Source organism: Trematomus bernacchii, unplaced genomic scaffold (genome assembly GCF_902827165.1).
Source record: "Trematomus bernacchii unplaced genomic scaffold, fTreBer1.1, whole genome shotgun sequence".
In the NCBI taxonomy this organism is placed as follows: Eukaryota; Metazoa; Chordata; class Actinopteri; order Perciformes; family Nototheniidae; genus Trematomus; species Trematomus bernacchii.
Genome location: NW_022987698.1, coordinates 8025362 through 8041071, shown reverse-complemented (window position 1 = coordinate 8041071; position 15710 = coordinate 8025362). Strand labels below are relative to the sequence as shown.

General features: G+C 38.1%; 2 protein-coding genes across 2 annotated transcripts; both read left to right on the top strand.

The window, feature by feature from the left end:
• Window positions 1–2895: 2895 nt before the first annotated feature.
• On the top strand, window positions 2896–6497 carry tubb1 (tubulin, beta 1 class VI). The gene is made up of 4 exons (XM_034138823.1): window positions 2896–2988; window positions 4117–4225; window positions 4372–4482; window positions 4848–6497. The coding sequence occupies exons 1-4, from the start codon at window positions 2932–2934 to the stop codon at window positions 5987–5989; spliced, it is 1419 nt and encodes a 472-aa protein (XP_033994714.1). The 5' UTR covers window positions 2896–2931; the 3' UTR covers window positions 5990–6497.
• A 1268-nt stretch (window positions 6498–7765) lies between these two features.
• prelid3b (PRELI domain containing 3) lies at window positions 7766–14016 on the top strand. Its single transcript, XM_034138822.1, has 6 exons — window positions 7766–7891; window positions 9253–9421; window positions 11385–11474; window positions 11690–11760; window positions 11863–11965; window positions 12539–14016. Exons 1-6 carry the CDS (start codon window positions 7860–7862, stop codon window positions 12653–12655), a joined length of 582 nt encoding a protein of 193 aa, XP_033994713.1. The 5' UTR covers window positions 7766–7859; the 3' UTR covers window positions 12656–14016.
• The last annotated feature ends 1694 nt before the right edge of the window (window positions 14017–15710 follow it).

Genomic DNA, 15710 nt, shown 5'->3' with positions numbered 1-15710 from the left:
CATGCTTTTACTTTGAAGTTAGGATTAAAGTACTTCCTGTTTCCTCCTTGCTGACGCTTGACGCATCTGAGTGAAGCAGGTTGGATCACATGACTGCCCGGAGCGTCATGAAGCGGAGGTACAGAAGGGGAGAGGCGCCCTCTTTGAAGAAAAATGATTATCAACGTATACACCCGAAAAAGTATTAATCAATAACATTATTAATTTAAAGGTTAAGATATAAAAAAAACATTACATTAATTTAGTAGCAATAATAGGCTGGGACAAACGTACATTTACAGATATAAAGGAGGCTATATATTTTTGTATTATCACTAATTAAGAACTTTTAGTGTATGTTGTTTTTGACTGGGGTTGGGGATCAATATAATTTTATCAACCTGAGCCTGGTTTCAATCACTTATTGAATCCATTTGTCTCCAGCTTTATTTCAATTGATCAATACAGTTTGAGTAACATATAGAATGAAATCCAGATGTTTATGTCGGCTTAACTTCCCTACAATAATGGTGATTTTTAAACCTTTTCCCCCCTCTATCCCCTGTCATACATTTTGCACAGTTTTACTACATTCCTCTTCCATAGTTGAACAATTCCCTTTGAAGCAATTAAATCAAATGTTCCATTACAGTGTATTGTATAATGTACATGCAATACATTATACAGACATATAGCATGCATAAAACAAAGGGCATATTGGAAGGCATGATCAGTGTACCTTAAACAACTTAAGAAGATGAAAGTACAGCAATTGCCCTACCAAAAATAAAAATCTATAGGCCTACCAGCTTATACAGTTTTTGCTCAGAGTTTTACAGTGGTCCCTGTTATTTTACCCTTTTAGCTCTCACATGCATTCAAACACTGTCTGTGCATTACAAATCCCACACCCACAGACACACATGCAGAGAAAACACATACAAAAACAGCACCCTCGTCAAATACGTCAAAAGGCAAAGGAACGAAGCTCAGGGCAAACAAAGGTCATCAATGACAACTAAACGCTACCGTGGCTCTCTAGTTATCACCAGCACACAACTGAAGAAGTCAAAGAAGTAATGACTTAAAACTTTAAAACATGTTAAATGCAATGTTGTCCTGTATCTGCTGATGTGTTCTACTTTACAAACTTTAATACTCAGACCAGGAAGTAAGTCTTCTTTTCCAAAGGCCACACTATCTGGTATGTCTATCTGTGAAAACTGAACCTTTGTGCAAGTTCTTCCTCACTACAACAAGAGGAATCATATTCAAACAAATATATGAACTCAAATCAATTACAAGCATTTTAAAAGTTGAACATACAAAGATTTTTGCCCTTTCTTTTTACTTCTTTCTAAAAAAATGTCACTATTGAGATAACAGGAAGTTAAGAGATACAGAAGTAAACCAACAACAGATCACAAAGCAGTAAGAGGGCATTAAAAAAAAAGAACCAATGGGGCTGCATGCCTTAAACTGAAGAAGCAAGAATAAAAGGTGTCGCTTTACATTTGATTTAAAATTGTCAATGGTTTGAACAGGACTTGATAATGGGATGGGAGGCTGCAGTGCCAAGAAGCAGCAATACAAACATTTGTTCATCTTTGAGTGACCTGCAGGCAGACAATGGGGAAAGTAATGTATTGCGGAGCTGATCAAATTAAGGCTTTATGATCATAAAGTAAGATTTGTTATCCATTCTGTATTTCTCTGGTAACATGCAGCAACAAGCCATGCAGGAGACAGAGAATGTGTTGTCTTTTCCTTTTCCTTTTAAGTTTGAAAAGATCCGTACAGTGATAAAGAATGAACTGTGCAAAAATACTGAGCACTGAATGTACATTTTCACAGTATGGAAACTGTTCAGTGTCAACTTAAGATAAAAGAACGACAATTCTCCTTTAAAAAAAGTCATAATCTTGTTTAAGTTCATTTGTATTTTTACTTAATTTAGAAGACAACTATTTCAGCCAGATGCTGAAATATGAATGTGAGGAGCAGTACATGTTTTCACAAGTTGAACCTAAAATATCTTTGAGAAAATAAAATGCAAAGATTTACATATTACAGTAAAACAACTATTGTTTAACTACCTCTTAAACAGTAACATGTTATGCCTGTGATGGTCCTCTAGATGGTAGCATCTCTCATAACCTCCCAACTGATACCCAGTATCAGGCTACACAGTCTAAGTACGTGAATACTGAAAACTGTTAGAGTTTTTAACATCTGGATCTTTTTGTGATGGAATAAAGGTTGCATGATCACAATTCTATGAAAAGACAAACTGTATTTTTACAATATATATTTAAAAAGTGTTTTTAATTGTTTTGAACTATTACTTAGAATCCCACATGGGAACAACCTGTTTGGTATTTGTGTGTGTTTACAGTACATTGATATTCATGTTTTTAATAAAATGGGTGTTATCTTGCACTGGCCAATTATCCAACAAATGATCCTCTTTTCACTTCCTAGCTGTTTTTTGTCATCATAAGAACTCACAGATGTGTTTAATCCACAATGTTGTTTTGTCATGCATCATTGCAACTTTTGTCTTTGTTGCAACAGTTGATAATTCCTTGAATCAAACATCCCTCATGATTTATTGTATAATTTGCATGCAATACAGTAAAGAGAAAATTAAACATGCACAAAACATAAGGCAGGATAGTGGAAGACACGATAGGTCAACCATAAACTAAAAACCATAAACTAAAAAGTATAAAAGTATCGCGATTGCCCTCAGATTAATTATTGTATCCATTCCTGTTTATTGTTATTCTGCTTGCCGTTTTCATAATGTGTTCAGGCTCCTCATATATTATTGCATGGGGTGTTTCCCCAACATCACTGGTGACATCATTTCTGGTGCTGTATAAAAGATGGGTGAGAGAACTGGAGCCTATCACAGACCCTCAGCTGCTCTGTGTACTGAAGCCGACCATCATGCGTGAAATTGTGCATCTGCAGATTGGACAATGTGGCAACCAGATCGGCTCAAAGGTAAAAAAGCAAATCCTTCTCCAAAAGTTATAATGTGCTTCATTAAAGTTATTGTTTAAGATTACAATTAGTTGAGCTTTGTCACACTAGATAAAGACAATTTGAAAATGTTTTGAAATATATATGCATATTTAAGATTATTTATGTAGATTTTTTTAATTATATAAAGAATAAAAATATATAGTTTTCCTTTATAGATTTTTTTAATGACGCTGCATATTTAGACATATTCTGTCACTTTGCATGGTGCCACCAACAGTTGTGAGTGACACGGGGTGTACGCTGTGAGGCATTCAGGGGAAAGATAAGGGAAAAGCGAGACTGGCATGGGTGGGACATTTGTTATCATGACAACACAAAACAAGAAAGAGGAACTACAAGATATGACGGCTAACACATCATTCTGTGTGACATTCGAGGACATTGTGGTATAAGAAACTAGCAGTCATTATGTAGAGTGTATCATTTTATCATTTGTAGCAGAGATTCTTGATCTGGTCAGAACATCATGAGTTGCCACAGATGAATACAAATTGCTTAAAAATGTTCTTGTCGATTCTATCTATTTTTAATGATTGCTCACTTGGAATTTGTTTTTCAAGTTTCATCATTTTAAAATTATGATAAGCAATGCTATTAAGTAATTACTACTTGTACTAGTTTATAGCTTGTGCAAGTTAGGTTTCCGTAAGAATAGTGTCATTTGACCATTTGTAAATGAGGAATAGCAAATTACATTTTATTTACAATAAAATGTTTTGAGATTTTTTTTAAAGAGAAGAAGTATTAGTGACTTTGCACATTTGCTTTTGGATGAGGTGCAACATATTCAATGTTCGGAAGTAAACCAAAAATAAACCAAATATTTTGATTACATTTGATTACAGTTTTTCTTCATTCAATATATGATGTTATTAATTTAAATAATCTGACCCCACTCTGCTCATAATGATAGGTTCAGCAGTCATGCACTGACTGAAGAGGTCTACAACATGAAACCATAAAGTTATTCTCCACAAAAACAGCCCTACCTAGAATTTTAAAACTAACTTGACTTCAAATACATAAACACTTTAAATCTGGTGATGTTATAATGATGATTTTCCTCTTTGGCACTATCTTTTCTAGTTTTGGGAAGTGATCAGTGAAGAACATGGGCTGAATGCAACGGGCATGTATGAGGGGGACAGCAGCCTCCAACTGGAGAGGGTCAACGTCTACTTCAACGAGGCTCATGGTAATGGAGAGGTTATTTACTGTTCACTTAATAACCGGCACTAATTCAGTTTATTTCATGATAAAAACTTGAACATATCTTTAACATATTTGAGTTCAGAATGCACATTTCCAGCTATATCATTTTAAAATGTCCATTGTTTGCAGGAGGTAAATACGTCCCTAGGGCCCTGCTTGTTGACCTGGAGCCTGGTACGATGGACAGTGTAAGAGGAAGTCGCATCGGAGCCCTTTTTAGGCCGGACAACTTCATCCATGGTGAGACAAACAACAACATCCTACTGGGAATACCTGCTACAATTTGCTTTATGTTGTTTATAAAGGCTATTTTATATAACTATCTGTAAAAGTAAAGACACATGTTAACTTCTTAACACATGTGGTATTTTGGATACAAATGCTTCCCAACTGGAATAAATCCTGCATATAAGTTGTATCATGTCTGAAATTAAGTGTTTTTAAAATCGTCTTGTAATAAACACTATCCATAAAGAAGTGGCACAACGTTTTTGTTTTAAAAGAAGAAATACTTCCCAGAGGAGAAATAAAACATTAACACATTACATACATGCCCAAAATAAAAAAAACATTCGAAATAAGGAACTACTTTTTCGGTGTTGCAGGGAACTCAGGAGCTGGGAATAACTGGGCGAAGGGCCACTACACAGAGGGAGCGGAGCTGGTGGAGCAGGTGATGGACAGGGTTAGGCACGAGAGTGAGAGCTGTGACTGCCTGCAGGGCTTCCAGCTGGTTCACTCCCTGGGCGGAGGAACCGGCTCCGGCATGGGAACCCTCCTCATCAACAAGATCCGAGAGGAGTACCCTGACCGCATCGTCAACAGCTTTAGCGTGGTGCCCTCCCCTAAGGTCTCTGACACGGTGGTGGAGCCCTACAATGCCACCCTGTCAATCCACCAGCTGCTGGAGAACACGGACGAGACCTTCTGCATCGACAACGAGGCCCTCTACGACATCTGCTTCCGCACCCTGAAGCTGACCACGCCTACTTACGGGGACCTCAACCACTTGGTCTGCATGACCATGAGCGGGGTCACGACCTCTCTCAGGTTCCCTGGACAGCTCAACGCAGACCTCAGGAAGCTGGCTGTCAACATGGTGCCTTTCCCTCGCCTCCACTTCTTCATGTCGAGCTTTGCCCCCTTGACGGCCCGGGGCAGCCAGCAGTACCAAGCCCTCACGGTGCCTGAGCTCACCCAGCAGATGTTTGACGCCCGCAACATGATGACGGCGTGCGACCCGAGGAGGGGGCGCTACCTCACTGTTGCTGGCATCTTCCGAGGGCGGATGTCCACCAAAGAGGTAGACGAGCAGATGCTTGCAATGCAGCAGAAAAACAGCAACTACTTTGTGGACTGGATCCCCCATAACTGCAAGGTAGCAGTGTGTGACATCCCACCTCGGGGGCTAAAAATGGCCTCCACCTTCATCGGGAACAACACAGCCATTCAGGAGATTTTCCGGCGTGTTGGGGAGCAGTTCACCTTGATGTTTAGACGGAAGGCTTTTCTTCACTGGTACACCGGGGAAGGTATGGATGAGATGGAGTTCACAGAGGCAGAGAGCAACCTCAATGACCTGGTGTCGGAGTACCAGCAGTACCAAGAGGCCACCTCTGATCTAGATTTGGGAGCAGAGGATGAAGAAGAGGAGGGACCCTCATCACCAGTGACAACGAAAAGTCAGTCCCAGGTGGAAGTTCAACTGGAAACAGTGAATGAAACGAGCAAAGGCACAGAGGGATGAGTGGAAGACGTATTGTGTGGTGTTAAGGTTTGAACCCTTGTTGGAACAATGTGGAAAACTCAAGTGGAACTGTTGGTCTGAAAAGGAACTGTTTTATTTTGTAGTTTTCTTGTGCTTTGTTTGAATTAGACAGTTTTGACTTAATCAGGATGTTACATATTTAACAAGAGTGCTTATTGTCTCTTATGTTGTTCTTCAAAATATGTGTGATTGTGTTTAAAACATATGTTTAGTATGTTCTTTCTTTCTTTCTTTTATAATGGAGTTTTTTTGCGTGTTTATGGGACCGAAAGTGTGGACAATTGTATGTTATGCCAGCTTTTTATAATTCACAGCCATTAAAATAAATTGTGATGTTAACAATTTTCCATTATCCTATTAGAGTAAATGTTGCATTGAGTGGCTTTCTATCTAAGTTATTATGGGAATTAAAACCAATAACATCAAAGAGTGATTTTTTGTTATTGAGAGTACACATTAATACAATAATAAAAAAATAACAAAGTTTGTTTCTTTATTTTTATTTTGTTCAATCATTTTTTAAACTCGACCCGACGTTTCTAAACTTAGCTTCAGTGATGGTCAGTTCTCTGACAGCACAGGGACACCGTTCAAGGCTGTCGCTCAGTTTCCTTTAACTGTAGCGAGTCTGTCACAAGCAGATTACACATAACTTGGACCGAGTGTCTGCACTTTGAGATAAGCACACATGACGTGGAGAAGAGTGACTACTGCCCTAAAGTACACAACTACTCACACAAAGGCTATACGGGGATAAAGGAGAAAGGCGAACACCAATGTTACCCACATCTGAATATAGGTTATGGTGACAAACCCAGGATTCACTCACTGAGGTCAATATGTTTAAAGTAATAACCTAGCAATGAGTTCAAAAGGGGAAAAAGCTGTCAACTATCATACAGATCGGGTTAATATGCAACAAAGTTTCATCATAACATGAAATAAAACTTGATAGTCTACTCACTTGATCCTGACAGTCAGCATTAATACTACTGTATTAAGTTTAATGGATATCTATTATTGATCATATGAGCAGCCCTTCTGGTGCCAGCTTGGCTAGAAATTGCCCAATCAACAGACTAGTGGTCTAACCTTTTTTATTGTGACCAGTTCAAGCAGGGTGAGTTTGTATGTTTCATTGAAGAAGACATTAAGTCAGGAGAAAGTACAATTATCTAATAATTAATTCACAATATAAGATAATACAATATTCTGAAATAAATATAACTTTATCCGCAGATCCATGTTTTTTTCATGTTAATCGTCTCTCTCTGTGGTTCCCAACTTATGTTATAGAAAATTAAGAACTGAAGATGTTAACAGCTGAAAATAATACAAAAGTATTAGCCTTTCAAATGTGGTGTCCAGCTAACCCAATGGAATAAAGCCTACACTTAGAGCAATACTGATGACTTTTGCATCGTTTTGCATAAAGATTTGCCCATCGATTTGACCTTGTTTCGTCAACAGCTGATCTCTCATTCATTCAAGGTTGCAGAGAACTTCCAACCTTCACTAAGCTGAATTGTGTAACAGCAGAGGTGCGTGTGTCACCTGACAGAAAAGAACATATTATGCATGCTGTGAAGGTAAAGAGCGATGTAAATCTTTGTCATTCACCTATTGTCGAGTTTAGATTTAAAGCATTTATTTTAAGCTTTCTGTAGTGACAGTAGACTCGTGAGGCACATAGGTAGCGGAAGTGCGTCAGTCAGTGACTCATGAGTGCAGTGTCAATAGGAGGGATTGCAGCAGCCTCTGAACGTGGTTCTGATTTCAGACAGTGTGAAGTCACTTACCGGGAACCGCGCCTCCACCACCTCACCAGCATCTGTAAACTACTGCAACCATGAAGATCTGGATGTCAGAGCACGTATTTAAGTAAGTATACTGTTTATCTAAATAATGGGATAGTTTTATATTCCGGTGATTCAGAGGTGTACTGGCACGCATTTACCGGCTTCGTGTTTTAATCCCCTATCCCGGTGAAGAACACTCGCGTGGTGGTTCATGACAAATAGAACAACCAGAAAACGATGCTAATCATAGATATAAAACATATGATAACTACAACATCAGCGTTACGAGTTAGTGTGCTAATAGAAGTTAGTAGCCTGACTTTGAATTGCCAGATTTCCCTCGGTGGAACGGCTGTCACTCTGTCTGTGGCTTTATCGTTTAACAAAGCATTCAATCAGACACGAACGAACACCAATGTATTCATTTATAGCCTATAACTTTATATTTATAAGTAAACTTCAGATTTTGAATACTGTCTGGTTGCAGAAGAGAGATGTCATGTTGCGTAATGATCAGCGGGTCAGCCCACAGCGCGCGACCTTTCCCCCACATCTCCTTTATGCCGGTTTTGCCACACTGGGTTACGTCGGCGCGTTCACGTGTCTCCGTGGCAACCATCCACCACTACGTTCTGTGAACTTGACTTGAAAGTGATACATACTTCCATTCATAAAAAATGGTGCCGTATCAACAGTATGGAGGGAGGCCTATATGGCAAAAACTGTTGGTACACTTTCTGTGCTCCTGTCTCTTCCACTGAGTGTTTTGTTTTGTTGCCTTGTTTCTTTTAATTTTCAGTCTAATATAGTCTATTGTTAGTTGCTGAGCATCATTTATTTACCCCATTGTTCATTGAATGATATCCTTCTCCTTTGTAAATTAATTTCCTGTCTTTTTTATTCGTTATTCACTTCGGCTAAAAAATAATAAATATAAACACATAGAAAAACAGTTGATATTTGAAACTGGGAAACATAAACGTGCAGCCTCTTTGAAAAAGTTGCAAAGTATTTACAATTGGTGCTACAAATTAGTCCTACTTAGTATAATAAAAAAAGCTGGATTAAAAGTAGAAAAGACACAAAAGTCGGCTACACTGAGGTTTTATAGTGCTATTTGAAAAGAAAGCCTTATATAGAGGAGATTCAATGTCCTTTTACATCATTTACTTTTTCATTCAAAAGATCTTGACAGGTTTTAGTTTGCTTTGTTCATACCCACGAATTTGAGCTTTAATTTAGTTTGTTAATGTTGTCACATAAGGTGTGTCGAGAATAGAATAATAATGTAGAATAAGCACTACACTGTTAAATGACTCCATAAGTTGAGTAAGTCCGGCATTGAAAATGTAACATAACTACAGTTGATGTGTTCATTTGTATAAATTGTTATTGATGCGTTAATAATATTTTGGGGTGTTTTTTTTTGCTTTCCTCTAACAGCCATCCTTGGGAGACGGTGACCAAGGCTGCCATGCAGAAGTATCCCAACCCCATGAACCCCAGTGTGATCGGTGTGGATGTTTTGGACAGAGACATCGACAAACAGGGACGCCTCCACAGTAAAAGACTGCTCAGCACAGAGTGGGGTCTTCCCTCCATAGTCAAATCTGTGAGTACCAAAAACTGGTCTGCTGCCAGCATCAACGTCAAACATGTTGCTGCTCCAACCTTGTAGTTTAAGATAAGATAAGATAAGATGGACCTTTATTAATCCCCGTGGGGGAAATTCAGGAATTTTAGTGAGAGTGAAAGTACAGTACAGTATTCACACAAGATTAATACAATTAAAGATCAAATTAAATTAAAGATAAGATAAAAACCGCTTTGGTCACACTTAACATGTTCACATGCGACTCTGAATGGAAAAACATATGACGTGCACTTTTGTCCTCGTGCTTTTCATTTATGTTGTGATGAAAACAATATGACACTTGATAACAATGTTTCAAAACATAGCTGACACACACTATCTTCTTAAATAGTAATGATACAATTACTTAAAGGTGGGGTAGGTCATTTTGGAGAAACCGGCTCGAGTGCGCTAGAATTTGAAAATACACAGCCGGAACAAATCTGCCACTTCCTTACAGAGCCCCTCCTCCAACACACACGAACGCGCACATGACCAATGAGGGCACAAGATAAGTTTGTGCACAGATGGAAGGCTGACAGGCAGGTAGGCCATCCAGTTATTTTAGCCGGGCCGGCTAAAATGATTGGTCGTGCTTTTTACAGTACTACGGCTTCCACAGATGACATTTTTTTATGTATTTTTTGTCAAAGCACTTAAGATATTCATTGCTATCGGGATGTTAAGAGCATTCCATGGAATATAACAAAAAGTGTATCTCGAGCCGGTTTCTCAAACGTACCTACCCCACCTTTAAAGGACCGACACACACAACATCATAATCCATCCTGAGTCTGTTATTCACCAGAGATAGGTTAATGCTTTCCATCCAGCAAACGTGACCTTAACCCAGGAGGCTATTTCTGTCCAGGGACAGCAGACTTGGTGGCTGACTTGATCCCAGAGACCTGGCTTTGTGCCACATTCGCGTTGTACAGGACACCGTAGTGCCATTTCTAACATTGCTGAGATGCAACTGCATGTGATGTAACTTTCCAGCATGGTTTAAACCCGAGGTCACTAGAATGAGAAGCAGTGACAGAGGCTTGTTACAACATGTCTTTTAGATGTTTCCCTTGTGTCTTCAGACTGATTCCAGCCCTGATAAGGCTTTAAAGGATAATATAATGTTGGAACAACTGTTCTTTAGAATGTATCTTTGCTTACGTGTCTGAGGACAGGGATGTTGTTAGTAACAACATCTTTGAATAATCCCTGTAAATCCACGAACAGTCTAAGACACAGACTGTGTAGATGATGGATAGCATATACATACACGTAACCCTTAATCAGATTGTCTCAAATTAAATCACTTCTGAGCCTCAGACTGTAAACCGGATGTACCATGGACGTGTCTTCCTTTGATGGCTGCAGATACTGTGGATAGTTAGTTAGGCAGTTATAAGTGGGCTTGAACATTAGATTAATACATAGCTCATCACATATTTTTAGCATAAACTACACTTATAAGAAGGCTAATGTCTGCATGAAGAAGATAAATATGAATGACACACAATGAGATTTAAATAAGACTAACATTTAATGTTAATTGTAAAAAATGTAAATGAAAGAAGTGTGTGAACTAATTCAACAAAGTCGTGGTTCAGTGTGGGCATGACGAGTTGAGATATACTGCATATTATTCAACTGTAATCTCCACTAGCATTGATGTGTTTTAAATGAAAACACGCATTACTGTATGTAACGTTTAGACAACAGATGAGTTGTGTATAAATGTAACACAGGACTTGAAGCTCTGTGAACTTAACAACCTTTTGGGGTAACCCCACCATTGAATAATTGGTAAATGTTTTAATAACAGGCCCCATCTCAAAGGTAAAAATACTGCAAAGTAACATCTGCAAGAAAACAGTCTTAACAGATCATTTCAGTTTGTAGTAAATAATATTTCAATGTCTTTTTTCTATTTCTTTGTCTTCAGATCATTGGTAACTCAAGATCATACACATATATTCAGGAGCAGTCGGTTGTGGACCCCATAGAGAAGACTTTCGAACTTCAGTCCTCAAATGTGAGTACTTATGAAACAGCACACAGCCTTTTAATGATGGTATTATTTAGATTTAAACACAGACATTACGCTTTGTGTGTTAAACGGTGAAACTTCTCTGGAATGAAGTTCGACATGCGGTTCTGAGACTTGTTTGACAACTCTCATTGTTGAATGTGACACCGTACAAGACAAGTTGTTCTTTCTCCAATCATTAACTACTTTGTCTTCTGCAGATCACTTTTACCAACTTGGTCTCTGTGGACGAAAAATTAACATACAAACCCCACCCTGAGGATAAAGACAAGTAAGCTTTTTGCAATGCATGGATTATTTAATTGAACTGATGAACCCTGAAGTTCTGAAGCCTTTTGACAATATTAACAATGATCATTATTTTTAACTCTAGAACAATACTGACTCAGGAGGCGATCATTTCAGTGAAAGGAGTCAGTCTCAGCAGTTACTTGGAGGGAGTTATGGCCAGTTCCATCTCTGCAAACGCTGGAAAGGTAAGAGATGAACTGTCTTTTATGTGTCATCCAAAACATGTGTGAGGCCCATTTCTGGTAGATCCAAAAATGTATAATGTTAAACCAAGCATCCGACTAAATGTTCTTTGGGTCCTGCACTTAAAAGAATCTACAGTAATTGTAATTTTCCTGCCAAGTGGCATGTGATCTGGCCTATTTTTTGGTAATACCTGCAAAATGATAAAACTGTGCTTCAAAAGATCCTAATGTTTTTATAAGGTTGTCATTTCTTAAAATGGAACAATACATGTGGTTCTTTAGTAATGATATTTTCTGATTATTTCATTTGATAGATTTCAGGATGTCATAAATTGACTTTTTAATACATTTATCCCATGCTACCTCAAAACACCAAACTTGTGTTGTTTTGATTAATAGATCCCCTAGCAGCAGATACATATTGTGCATTTAAGTAATCTCATGAACCCTCAAATGTGTGTGATTTTCTTCTGATTGCAGCAGGCATATTGTGTCCTTTCTTTTATTCCGCTTAATGTTATTCTCTTTATATTCCTACCTTTGGGCTAATGCTTTATATTTGTTCTTAATCAGGGCCGTGAAGCTCTGGAGTGGGTAATCAGGCGACTGAATGCAGAGATCGAGGAGCTGACAGCCACAGCACGGGGGTCCATACGGCCCCCCATGGCCGCTGCTGTCACTGAGAAATGACAACCGCCTCTATTTTCCAGCAGAGTCAGAGAGAAACTGCATGCCAATCCAGCCAGCCGTTTTATGGTGCTCTGATTCTGTTTTGGTGCTCTAGAGTTTTTTCGATCATACTAGGGTACAATTTATCTATCTCATATACTTTTTACTATCTACATTAGATATATTTTTAATAGCAGACTGCAACATAAAGTGATTCTGTTGAGTGTCTCCAGGCAATGCTGCCTGGCAGGACCGCATTGATGAGAGACTCGATCAAGGACATGTTTAGACACCACTGTTATCTGTGGGTTTGAAGACCTCAAGCAAAGAACTATCTGAAGCACTGGATGAACTAAAAACACAAGAAAAGTGCCAAAGAAGCACTCGCACCACTCTTTGTCCAGCACAACGCCAGCCAGTATGACTTCTCTTTTGACACTGACGGCCACAAGAAAAACACTTATAGTAAAGAAAAACAGTTATGGTGAGATTTGTAGAAAGGACCATAAAGAATACTCCTGTCAAGAGAGCATGGCACAAAACAATGCCTTGAAGAGGCAGGAGTCATGTGCAATAAATGTCAAGGGTCCATGGAAATGGTTTCAGGTGTCGGAGAGTAGAGTTTGTCCATGTGATCATCGACAATGTGACGTCAATGAAGTGTTTCCACGTCAGGTTTATTTTTGTAACAACCATCTCCTAAAAAACACTTTCTTTCGGGACCTCATTTATAACAAGACACAGCACTAGTCGACGTTCATAAGCCTGAATAATAACTGTGATTTGTTTTTATGTGATAACTAATATTGTTATAAAGGTATTTAAGTTAAATGAAGGGATCAAGGTGTTTGCCATGTTAAGGTTTTTGAAGTAATGTCTAAGAACTTTTCAAATGCTGCATCGGTATTACTTTTGATATGAATCACTTGGATGTGTGTAGAGAGGACAGTACACACTTACGAGTTACAGATTCACTGTATATGAATGTGTTTGCTAAACTCAAACAGTTTTATCAGTATGCACAAGACTACTTTAAGCTAAGACCTTTGAATTGACTTTTATTCGCACTTACAACATTTTCACAAAGAAAAGCTGCTACACATGCTGAAAATGAATCTGTGAATGATATCACTGTTTGAATTTGAAAAGGTATTTCTTTATGTAACAGACAGCAGTGTGATGATGGTGAAAGATTTACTTTCTTTAACATAATATACAAATATATTTTTTTATCTGTAATGGGAATATTTATTTCGAAAAACGGTTGTTTTGAGGTATTAGTTACAACTTGGGTTGAACATTAAGAAATGTGATATATCACTTGTGTGACTCCAATAAGAAAAGGTGTCACCAACTGCAGAATGTGACAACAAAATAAAATATTTAAACTTGTTTATAAAATATCTCTGCCAGTTATTACGTCGTAAAAAAATAACAATCAGATCAATTAAGAAGAATCTTGTTTTTTTAATTAGCATTAATTTTCCGTTTTCCAATACTTACAGCCTCATGTAGAGGTGATACTAGCTGGGGGTGTGTGTGGAGGCACCGTGCTGCAGCATGAGCCTGACACAAGCAGCACTCCCGCTGCTGCAAGAGTTGAAGAGAGTTGTGGCGCTATCTGTTGAAACTGCCTCCACCTATGGGGGATTTGAAAGAGTGGAGTGGATATTCATCCAAATTATTTTTTATTTTCAAGTCACATTATGGCCTATCTGAAAACATGTCCAGTGTTTATGATTCTGCCAAAATAGTATTTGATTGTCTTGGGAGGCTCAGTCAAGAGTTCAATAACTGCTTTCCCAAATAAATGTTAGGTGTGCTCCTCTTTATTATGTGAGCATAAACACTCGAACACCTACTGTGCACTGTAGACCAGTACAACTGGATTCTTCTAACATTGGTCACTGGTTATGATGCATTGGTGTAGCATTTTTGAAAACACAAGAGTCACATGCTGCCCCACTGTGGCCAAATGCTAGACTCCATTTGTAATGTTGTCAGAAACGGACTGGCCAGAGTCAATATTATATTTCGGTTTTTAAGTTGCTTTTCCTTTGTGTGTAGAAACGTTGCCAGGGGGTGGGGTGAGGGCTAAAGAAAAATATTAATTGGTGAATGCTATAAACGAGTTAACCAAGAAGGCACCAGAACTAGAGATGTCAAGTGGATTTAACCATAGGCAGTGGCGGTTCTAGAACATTTTACATGGGGTGGCAAAGGGGGGGCAAGAGGTCATGCCAGGGTGGCATGGGAAGGCGGACAGTACATGGTATTTTATACTGTATATAACCTATTTATTGTTAATTCATGCCCCTAACACAAGTGTTCTTAATGCACAAGAGAAACAAGGTGTTCAGACAAACAATCGGGTGCCCTTTGAGTCCCCCAAGCTTACTTCAACAATTTTAAATGAAACGAAACTACAAAATGTATTTTAAAGCAATGAATTAATGGAACAGGTTGTTTTGCATTACAATGTAAAACTAAATATATATATATATTTTGTTTTAAAAAAATTGGTTGTCTTAGTAGTAGACAGACATATTTGCATGTCCTCACTAAGCATTATTACATATTAATTTAATATTAAACAAATCAAAATGGCCAATTATCCCAAAATGTTGCTGCTAATATAATCATATGCTTGTCAACTTTAACTGATCAAAAAGAAATTCTGAAAAAATACTTGAATTATCTATGAAATTGCAATATTGACACACGTCCCTCAGTTTGTTTCAACCCCGTCACGCCATACCATTTACCCTCCTATTAAGTTAAAATAATGGATCAGTCCATGTGTGATCTGCATTGAGGGAATTACATCACAAAAGTCTTCTGAAGAAAAGATGGCAAAGAAAGTGTCAGTTTCTTCTCTTACCTATATTTCAGTTTTTGTATTTTCAGATTAAGATTGACAAGCTCAACATTTCAACTCTGTTATATGAATTAATAATAGTAATTTAAATAATTGTTTATTACAAAATAAACAATAGTTTTGCAAAATATTACAATTTTGTAATGTCCTTGACTTCCATGTGGTGCCATATCCTAGCTAAACAAGGTCTCATGGCTA

Excerpts from the sequence above, each read along its gene's own strand:
- tubb1 (XM_034138823.1), top strand. The coding sequence starts at position 2,932 with ATGCGTGAAATTGTGCATCTGCAGATTGGACAATGTGGCAACCAGATC. Across the intron at positions 2,989-4,116 it reads GCAACCAGATCGGCTCAAAG|TTTTGGGAAGTGATCAGTGA; the intron begins GTAAAAAAGCAA and ends TATCTTTTCTAG. Across the intron at positions 4,226-4,371 it reads CTACTTCAACGAGGCTCATG|GAGGTAAATACGTCCCTAGG; the intron begins GTAATGGAGAGG and ends CATTGTTTGCAG.
- prelid3b (XM_034138822.1), top strand. The coding sequence starts at position 7,860 with ATGAAGATCTGGATGTCAGAGCACGTATTTAA. Across the intron at positions 7,892-9,252 it reads ATGTCAGAGCACGTATTTAA|CCATCCTTGGGAGACGGTGA; the intron begins GTAAGTATACTG and ends TTCCTCTAACAG. Across the intron at positions 11,475-11,689 it reads TCGAACTTCAGTCCTCAAAT|ATCACTTTTACCAACTTGGT; the intron begins GTGAGTACTTAT and ends TGTCTTCTGCAG.